The sequence below is a fragment of the Impatiens glandulifera genome, chromosome 4, assembly GCF_907164915.1.
Source record: "Impatiens glandulifera chromosome 4, dImpGla2.1, whole genome shotgun sequence".
Taxonomy (NCBI): Eukaryota; Viridiplantae; Streptophyta; class Magnoliopsida; order Ericales; family Balsaminaceae; genus Impatiens; species Impatiens glandulifera.
The window spans coordinates 34,300,859-34,312,011 of NC_061865.1; the positions used below are offsets into that span (position 1 = coordinate 34,300,859).

General features: G+C 33.8%; 1 protein-coding gene across 1 annotated transcript; it reads right to left on the reverse strand.

Annotated features, from left to right (window-relative positions):
* Positions 1–7,555: 7,555 nt before the first annotated feature.
* LOC124936268 (cytokinin riboside 5'-monophosphate phosphoribohydrolase LOG7-like) lies at positions 7,556–10,547 on the reverse strand. The gene is made up of 7 exons (XM_047476751.1): positions 10,417–10,547; positions 9,325–9,422; positions 8,711–8,741; positions 8,330–8,429; positions 8,173–8,243; positions 7,799–7,942; positions 7,556–7,654 (listed from the first exon to the last, which is right to left on the reverse strand). Exons 1-7 carry the CDS (start codon positions 10,519–10,521, stop codon positions 7,556–7,558), a joined length of 648 nt encoding a protein of 215 aa, XP_047332707.1. The 5' UTR covers positions 10,522–10,547.
* Positions 10,548–11,153: the final 606 nt, after the last annotated feature.

The following is an 11,153-nucleotide window of genomic DNA, read 5'->3' on the forward strand; positions in this document are numbered from 1 at the left end:
TTGCACTCTAGCAGATACGTAGTTAGACATGTAGTCTAACAGACGTAGTTAGACGTTCAGTCTAATGGATACGTAGTTAGATGTGCAGTCTAACGGATACGTAGTTAGACGTGTAGTCTAATAGACGTAGTTAGACATGCAGTCTAACAGATGAAAGTTAGACGTAAAGTCTAACTCCTTCAGATTTGTCTGAAGGGACACGTAGTTAGACGTGTCGTCTAACTCCATTAGACTTGGTGGTCTAATGGATCCTGCTATTAGACGCGGGCGTCTAACTTCCTTAGACTTGTCATTCTAATTGGAGCACGTCTAATGCCTTGCTTCAGTAGTTGTTTGAAGTTAGCATCCGTCTACCCACGATAAACTAGCTGTATGCTACTCCTGCTCCACTTATCCATGCAGAACAGTACGACATTCAGTTACTTCCAATGAATTAATGCCTAGTAAGCAAATACACTTCACACTACTTGTTTCTTATAGGACAATCCTAGAAGAATATTCGGCGCACTACCAGATTGTTACGGCCACGATCTTTATGCACAGAGTCTGTTGTACCTGTGTACTATGGAGGTTTTCCAATGGGTGCTTTCCACCTGTCATTATCGAAGATTCGACCGTTGATACATGTTCTCTATTTAAAGATCCCCAAGGACAACGGTTGAACACAGACATATACACACAAGACTTGCTTGCTGAACTTACAATCTTACAAATTGCTTTCTTGCTTACTGTGTTTGTACATCAAGAGAGAGATAGAATCAAAGTATTGTCTAGCTGAGTGATATTCTTCAATATATTGTAAGTTGAATAGAGTCTGTTCTGTTCAACAGTGAGCTAGCATTGTAACTGTTTTTGATTTCTAACGAAAGTATAGTGAATCCTTCCGGTGGTTGGAAGAAGGGGTGACATATGAGAGTTTTTCTCCGAACATCAATAAATAACTTTGTGTGTCATTTACATTTTGTCATCTTCTCCTTCATTGGTTTTTAACTTCAAACCTGAGCAAACGTTTCCGCACTTGAATCGTTCAAGAGTTTGCAAGGGTTTGTGAAGAATAGAAAGTGATACAAATCCCTAACAGGATTTATATCAAAACCGTTTTTGCACGAAGTTGTCAGCAATAGTTAGACCCCTGTCTCTATTGGTGTCACCGATCCTTTCAGAATAGAAACAAATTTTAACTTCTAAAAGAGTTAAAATCGAATCGTTTATCATAAGTTGTTATCAATAGCCAGACCTCTGTCTCTATTGGTAGCATCGATCATGTCACCTTATACTCAAGCTATTTTTTTTCATGCCCCTCTAGAGAGGGTTGTCTCATCTTTGACACTCTTTAGAATCTTTTATGTCTTTGATGAGTACATTTCCCGTTTCCTAGTGTGAGATGAAGGCATTGTCACTTTATATATTGTAAGATACTAATTATCCTTTTATCACATTTTTTTGATGTATCCTACTAAGAGTTATCGACCCCTTCTGGGTTTAATTTGGGTAAAATGAATACAATATTTTAATCTCAAATTATTTTTAGTTTTAATAAAATTTTCTAATTTGAGTTTAATTATTACAATAATTAGTCATAATTTAATTTTGGTCTCTCCGTTTATATTATTTTTAATTTAAAATTTTAAATATTATTTTAAAATTATTATAAATTAGGAAAGGTAAGAAAAAAAAATTATAATCTTTTCAGGTAATCATATTGTGCACATGTCAATCTCTCTTTTACACACTCAAATTTATATATATATATATTTATATATATATATATATTCTTTATATATCTAATTAATTAATAAGATACGGTTGTTATTAAAAAAAATAATAATAAAATTATCAAAGAATATGAAAGGTTATTTTTCTTCCTTTCATTATAAGAAAATAATTATTATTATTCTATCAAATAAAACTTTCATCTTCCTAAGCCAAATGAATTAGTAAATTTTAGAAACAAAATTAAATGTAAACATAAACAATTGAATAATATATTTTTTTAAACAAAAGAGTTCTTTATTCCTTAATCCAATCTTAATTAGTTTTAGCCGAATTACATCAAGAAATATATGAATGTTTATTCATATTCTTACAAATTTATATATCTAAATCACAATAGATCAACATATAACTTTGCTCAGATACTACTTATTAAATTCTTTAATCCTACATCTTTATTCTTAAACTTTATAATTTGAATACTCGATGACGATAAATTAAAATAAATTTTTGTTGTGGAAACACACTTTAATTTGTAACGAGAAACGGTTCATTAAGTCGTTTTTTAGATATTCTTTAAATCTTGAATCTTCTAATTTTGGATCGGTAATGAATGATATGGTGAAGTTTAGGTCTTCCAACTCTATATCAATAGTTTGAGTATTTTGAGAGATGAACAGACTAACATCTACTCTTTTTTGTTTAATAACTTTAATATAATAGATAAACTATCTATATAGGTTGTAGACTTAACCCTAATAAATTTACTATTCGGTCAATCAACGAACTAGTAATGGTATTTTTGTCTCATATTTATTATAGATATCTAAATAAACCTATTGTTGAATAAACTTAAATTAATAAGGTTTTTGGTTTTTTGATGTTTAATATTTCTAAAGCAATAATTAGGGGTGAGTGGGATAACCAAGAGATTTTATTGGGAACTATTTAATATGCAGAATAATTTATTTTGTCTTTTGAAGAGTTAAGCATATGAAGAGTCTGTGCTTTCCTATAAAGAGTTGTAAAAATCTATTTGAGATAAATAATAAAAATATATTTTGTCATCTTGTTACCAACAAATTGGTATTAGAGCTATTGTATGTGAGGTGAGCGTAAGAAAACATGCTAATCTCAAAAGAGAATGTCCCGGTGTGCGATGGTCGAGTGAGAAAAAAGACCGATCGAGAGCTTTGTGAGGTGTGTGTGTGTTGAGTGTAAACACGTGAGAGAAATGACAGGTCTAACCAATGGCATCTTTCTATCCAAGTTGACCAAAGGCGTCAACTATGACAACTGAAAGGTGCAGATGAATGCCCTTTTCGGCTCCCAAGGTAACTAGGATGTGGTTGAGACTGGGTATGAGAAATCAGAGAACACGGATGGGTATTCAAATGCCCAGTTGAACGCGTTAAAGGTCGTTCGAGCTAAAGATATGGCGACTTTATATCTACTATACAAATCTGTCAATGAATCTAGTTTTGAGAAGATAGCTGACACATAATCTTCCAAAGTGGCATGGGATATACTCGAAATAGCAAACAAATGAGACGAACGGGTGAAGCAAGTCCGACTTCAAACCCTAAGGGGCGGTCTGGAAAACATGAGGATGAAAGAGTCTGAAAGTGTATTTGAGCTCATTACTCGGATGGAGACTGTGGTGAACAAACTAAATCGGAATGGTGATAGTCTTTCATCAAACCAAGTTGTTGAAAAGATTTTGAGGTCATTGACAGATAGTTTCGAAAATATCGTGTGCGCAATAGAGGAATCCAATGATCTATCAACGCTCACCATCGAACATATTGTTGAGTCCCTGGAAGCACATGAGTAGAGAAGGAAAAACAAGAAGAGGGAGTCTCTTGAACAGGCTCTTTAGGCGAAGGCAACAATAAAAGAGGAGAACGTGCTATATGCTTAGAGTACTAGAGGCAGAGGAAGAGGTAGATGCCTAGGTAGTGGAGGAAGAGGAGGACGAGGAAGTGAGCAAGTCGGCCAACAGAACTGACATGGCCGAGGTCAAGCTCGGGGTGGCTGAACAAATACAAACAATAATATTGAGTGTTATTACTGTAGAAAGAATGGGCATGTTGCCAAAGATTGTTACTCGATAAAATACTATAATTGAGGAAAGGTGGATCATATTTCCAAAGACTATAGATCTGAGAAGAAAAAGTAGGAACTAACAAACTTTTTTGCTGAGAAAGAAGATGAAGGATTGTTGTTGGTGACAAAAATTCCTGAAACCGAGATCAAACCGATCTCTTCTGATAACTCATTTTGGTACTTGGATACTGACGCAAGTAACCACATGTGTGGCGACGAGATCTTATTCAAAATCTCTCAAAGATGGAGTCCGGATCCATTTCTTTCGGAGATGCTTCAAAAGTAGCCGTCAAAGGTCGAAGAACAATCAAGTATCAACAGAAAAATGGGGGAATCAGAGAGATCAGAGATGTTTACTACGTACCTGATCTCAAAAGCAACATACTGAGCATGGGACAGTTGATGGAGAAAGGGTACTCGGCTCTAATGAAGGACCGAGAACTGCATCTGAAGGATAAACTTGGGAGACTCATTGCCAAGGTAGAAATGAAGAAAAATCGTATGTACAAACTCGAGCTTAAAATAGTTCAAGATAAATGTATGCAACTTGATTTAGAGGATGAGGCCATGAAGTGGCATTATTGGTTCGGTCATCTTCACTTAGGGGGGTTGAACGAGCTGGTGAAAAAAGAGATGGTGCTTGGACTGCCTAACATTATATTCGAAAAGAGGTTCTGTGAAGAACGTGTGATCGGGAAGCAAACGAGAACTTCTTTCCCAAGCAGTTCTGAATATAGAGCCAATGAGAAACTCAGACTAATCCATACTAATTTATATGGGCCAATAACTCCAGAATCATTTAGTGGTAAGAGATATTTCCTTTCTTTAATCGATGATTTTTCGAGAAAGACGTGGGTTTATTTTCTGAAGGAGAAGTCAGAAGTGTTTGAAACCTTCAATAAATTTAAAGTGACGATGGAGAAAAAACAAACAAAGTTATCAAAGCAGTTCGATCTAATAGAGGAGGTGAGTTTACTTCTACCGAGTTCAACAAATACTGCGAGGAACATGGAATTAAACGTTTCTTGACTACTACATATTCTCTATAGTAAAACGGTGTAGCAAAACGAAAGAACCAAACTATTCTCGATATGGTTTGATCTATATTGAAAGGAAAGGATATGCCGAAACAATTTTGGGTAGAGGCAGTGTAATACGCAGTCTTTGTACAAAATAGATGTCCACATGAAAAGCTATGAGAGAAGACGAATCAAGTGATTTTGAATGGTATGAAGCCGAGTGTCTTTCATCTCAAGGTGTTCGGTAGTGTGACCTATGAGAATGTACCAAGTCAGCATAGGACAAAGTTAGAATATTGGAGCAAGAAGTACATATTTATCGGATATGATAAAAAATCTAAGACATATAAATTGTTTGATCCTGTTAACATGAAATTGGTGGTGAGTCGAGATGTTCACGTGGAGAAATCAATGACATGGAACTGGAGTAACCCGATTGAGGAAGAAACAAGTTTAGAGGTTGTTTTGCCTCTGATATCAACAATCACCGAGCTTTCAGAAGATGAATCTGAGCCTCTATAGCCCAGAATGAGATATTTACGGGAGACATATATCACTACAAATGAAGTCCACATTGTATGTCTCCTCGCTGACTTAAAAGATTTGAATTTTGAGAAAGTTGTACAAGACGAGAATGGAGATCGGCTACGAATGAAGAAATAGGGGCAATTGAACGCAATAAAACCTGGGAGCTAACCGACCTTCCTGAAAGAGATCGACCCATTAGAGTAAAATGAGTGTACAAAAAAAGATGAATGTCGAGGGAGAGGTTGAGCGTTATAAGGCTCGACTTGTGGTGAAGGGCTACAGACAAAAGGAGAGAATCGATTATGATGAAGTCTTTGCTCCTATCACAAGAATCGAGTCAATCTGACTTCTGATCTCGTTAGCTGCTCAAAACTAATGGTCGATTCTACATATGAATGTGAAATCAGCCTTTCTAAATGGAGTGTTGAAGGAGGTGTACGTTGAACAATCACTCGGGTATATGAAGAGAGGTGATGAGAAGAAGGTGTTAAGATTGAGAAAAGCCCTCTACGGGCTGAAGTAGACTCCTCATTCTTGGAATGAGAGAATTGACGAATATTTTAAGAAAAATGGGTACCAGCAATGTTCGTACGAGCATGCCTTGTACACAAAGAAATCAGAAAATGATATGATGGTAGTCGCTCTCTATGTCAACGACCTCATATTCACCGGAAGCAACACAAAACTGATTAAGGAGTTCAAGGAGGTAATGAAGAAGGAGTTCGAGATGACAGACTTAGGTTTGATGAAATATTTTCTTGGCCTAGAAGTGAAGCAGTCGGAGGAAGGTATTTTTATATCACAAGAGAGGTACGCCTTTGAAATTTTAAAGAAGTTTAAAATGGAGGACTGCAACCCAGTTTCAACTCCATTGGAACAATGCACTAAACTCTCATAATTTGATGGAGGAGAACGAGCTGATGCTAGGAGATATCGAAGCTTAGTCGTAAGTCTAAGGTATTTTACAAGCACGAGACCCGACCTAATGTTGAGTGTTGGGATAACAAGCAGATTCATGGAGGATCCAAGCTATACACATTGGAAGGTCTTGAAGAGAATTCTGACATATATTCGAGGAACTCTTTCACTCGGTATTTTCTATTCAAAATTAGATGACTACCGATTAATGGGTTACTTTGATAGTGATTGGTGTGGTGATGTTGATGACCGGAAAAGTACTTTGGGTTATGTATTCCTACTCGGAAATACAACTTTTACTTGGTTGTCAAATAAGCAGTCTATTGTAACTTTGTCGACTTGTGAGGCAGAGTATGTGGCGGACTCTTGAAGCGTGTGTCATGTAGTCTGCATTTCAAATTTACTAAGGCATTTAGGAGTGATCCGAGATGAAGGGACTGTGATTCGAGTTGATAACAAGTCGGCGATCGAGTTGACAAAGAACCAGGTTAATCACGGAAGGAGCAAGCACATTGATGTCCGATTTCATTTCATTTGAGAACAAGTCAAAAAAGGAAATGTTGAGCTGGAGCATGTTGAAAGTCGAGTTCAAGCCGCTAACATATTCACCAAGGCACTACCGATCACACTACCGTAGAGTTGTGAAAGACTGATTAAAATGAGAGATGGGAAAAATATTTAAGTTTAAGGGAAAATTTTGTTAAATAAACTTAAATTAATAAGGTTTTTGGTTTTTTGATGTTTAATATTTCTAGAGCCATAATTACGGATGAGTGAAATAATCAAGATATTTGCGTGTGAGCTATTTAATATACATTTAAAAAGTCAAGCATATGAAAAGTCTGTAATTTCATATACAGAGTTGTAAAAATGAAATTCATTTGAGATAATTAAGAAAAATATATTTTGCCATCTTGTTACAAACGCCTATAACCATTATATTTTAATTTATAATTTTAATTAAGCTTTAATCTTTATACATAATAACTAACTAATATACCATTACTAAACAATATATATTAAAAATAATTCTAACAAAATTATATAAAAATAACTCTTCTGAATTCCTCAATAAAGAAAGAAACACAAAATAACCTTAATAGTTTTCATTTTCTTCCCTCAAAAGTATATAAGTTGAGTTACAGAGCCAATCCCCACAACAACAACAACAAAAAGTCCAAATCGATGCAACTGCAAACCCTAATAATAAAACTATATATCTGCGGTGTATATTATTATAATATCCAAAAAGACCGCTTCAAGCTCCATGTTTACGTTGTTAGACCAGAGTCGGCCGCAGGGTAGTTTAGTACTTTCACCTCATCCCAGTCCAACTTCGTCGCAAAGTCGTCGTACTCAGGAACTTGTTCCTACCAAATTTAAAAAAATTAATTATTGATTTCACGTCAAACTAGATTATATTAATTAATCACAAATTATACCACAAGCTCCCTAATCAACTGTTTATCAATTTCACTTAAATCTAGATTATTATAATTAATCAAAAATTATACCTCAAGATCCCTAATCAACTGTTGGGCAGTCGGGGCAGACACTACAATACGACGGGCAATTGGGGAGATGAAGCCTTCATCCGCAGCTTTGTCAAGGAAAGACAGTAGAGAATTATAGTAACCCTCCACATTCAGAAGACCCACCTTGCATTACAAAATTAATTATTTGTTACAAGTCAAGAAATAAATGCTAAGAATTAATTAAACTAATAAATATATGTTTTATCTTTCCCCAATACAACCAACCCCCCACATGGATAAGCATGGACCAAGACAGTGTTGCGAATGGTGAGACATCATGAGACATAGGTGACATTATTTGACAAAAGATTGAAATAAAACATTACTAAAGACATGTAATAATATGTTCGTACTGGTTTGCGGTGAATTCCAAGCTGAGCCCATGTGATAACTTCCAGCAATTCCTCCAAAGTTCCATATCCACCTATGATTAGTAAAAAATATTGTTGTTTTTTCACATATTGTTGGAGATTATGAAATTAAAAAGTTTGAAATTAAATTTGTATTTACCAGGAAGGGCTATGAAGGCATCAGCTTGACGGGCCATCTCGGCCTTCCTTTGGTGCATATCGTTAACAGGTATCACATCTCCAATTGTACAACCAGTTAACTGTTCGATTCATAAAAAAAAAATCTTAAAAATATCGGCTGACCCCACACTACAACAGACAACAATAATATTGCAGTATATATTGATGGGGAGAGCTTATTATGGAGTAATTAATTGAAGTTGTCCTAGGTGGGGGAGGAATTGAATGTTCCTAATTTAGATGACATTTCATTTTAGAAGGAGACATAAATACAACAACCTTAATCATATGTCTCACAAAAGAATTATCCAATCTTTTATTATTATTATTATTATTACTATTACAAAAGATCGGAATTTACCTCTTTGGGCATAAGAGTTCTTGGGATAATCCTGCATTAAAATGTTTTTTTAAACAAATGAAGGAAAAAAGTGCAATAATTGGTTGTCCCCCAAATCTCCCGGGGTGCAACAACATGTGTCAGTTAAGACGCTTTTGTAAGACAAAAGTGGGAAAAGAAAAAGGAGATCAAAACAAAGTCATATATGGCCGGAAAAGGTGTCAAACTTTTTAAACTGGCTACTACAAAAATCAAACATTCTAATCTGGTTACTACAAAAGCCTTTCTTTTTCTTCCAAACATCACTTTCAAACATGACATTAAAAAAAAAAAAATTAAATAATTCTGAATTCATTCTCTGCCGGTGAAATTCAACAAATTATCCATTCTTCTGCCTACGGTAAGAGGGTCCAAAGAAAATAAACATTCAAAAATCCATATTATTATGTTATTGGGTTTTTGTTGGAAAACCTATCAATATTTTCTAATAAAAAACAAAGCCTTATGAGATATTTTCAAAGAATATATAAAAAATAAAAAATAAATTGTAATGATGTCTTTTTCTCGGGAAATAAATAAAACATTTGAGAAGTTATGACATATTTATTATTATTATTATAGATATGAAACTTTACCCTAGAACATGGCGCCCACCATCATGAACAGCCTGAGAAACTAGACCCATCAAACCCACGCTTCCACCTCCATAGACCAAATCAATCCTTTTCTCCACCTTTCCAAGACACAGCCATTGATCAAAACATACATAAACACGTGTCAGACTTCCATCATCCCCATTATATTTATAAATATATATTTTTTTTATTACATAACCTCCACAAATAGGCCCACCAGCCTTATATTTAAATATAAATAGTCATTATTATTATAGAGCCATAATAATAATAATAATAAGCCTGAACAAGTCATAGCGTATAGCATAGGAATTATACACATCCTATTCCTACTAGCCTACACATTTAGTAATAATAATTAAAACACGCAGTAAAAACCGCCCATAATAATGTACTATTACTAGTGGTTGGTTAAAATTTTAATTTTAATTTTATTAAATTTTCCCATTTATTTAATAAATTTAAATCTTCTATTATAATTGTTTAAATGTTAAATATGTACAACTATTTCTATAAATTGCCAATTACTACAGAAAATGCCTTGTAGACGTTTTCTATTGTTTTGGAGCCAGTTTAAAGGATGATATTTATAGCTAGGTTTGCATTGTTTTATGAATACGAACTTAGGTAAGGAAGAAGCAAAGAAAATGGCTATGGCTGTTTCAACTATGTTTTCTTTTTATGAAACAAAGAAAATAGAGAAGGGAGTGGTAAAGAAGAGAACATATGTTAGCTTTTGGGATATTTTTTTTCAAAAAAAAAAGGAGAGAGAGAAGGGAATGTGATCATGCAAGAAAGCTGCTCGAACTGTCGACAGGCAGCTGGTTACAGCTAGCGTTCATTCCCATTCTCTTTTTTTTTCTCTCTCTCACACGTAGTATTTTGTAATTCAGCCTAAAAGCTTGGAATCATTGTTATCCCTCTAAACATTGTCATGAAATCCAACAAAAACATATAGTGGAACAAGAAATTAATGGAAATATCAAACAAGTTTGAATATGATCGATTCTGAACACATTAAAACAAGTACAAGTAAAATGTGACATATCAAGAAAGAAAGAGGGAAAAAAAAAAAAAAAGTGAGATTCTTACGAGTTCTTTGCCGAGCTCTACGGCAGCTTCTTGATAGCTAACTTTTCTTCCTGCGCTGCTGCCGCAGTAGACACATATTCTCCTGAACTTTGATTTTGTCTCCATTTCTGTTCTCTCTCTCTCCACTCGACTATTCCTGGGAAGGAGAGTAGGTTTGTGAATTAACCAAGATTGCTTTTATTTATATATATATATATATATATATATATATATATATATATATAAATAAATAAAAGACGCTTGATATCCGTTTGGAATCATTCTTTCAACAAATTATTAGAAATTAATTTTGGCTATGAGGAAGACAATTCTTATTTGAAAAAATATTTAGGACTTCTGCAATTATGATTTATTTGGATTACTCTCATTCATCGAGTTATTTAAGATTTCTATTTAGTTTATATTTTTTAATATTTTTTTTATTTAAAATAACTTTTTTAAATAATTTTTTAATAAAAAATTAGAAAATAAAAATAAAAATATTTTAATATAAGAGGGATAGAATGAGAAAAATTGAGAAAAATAGGACAACTTAAACTATCTCTAACAGAAAATTTTATTTTTAAACTAATTTTTAGTGTAAATATTATATCAAATAATAATTTTTCTCCAACCGAAAAATTTATTCTTAAACACAAAAGATTATTCTTATAATATTCTTCCTTACATCAACTTTTATATATTTTTAATACCACCCATATATTTTACATTTTTATAAATTACACCACAATATTTTA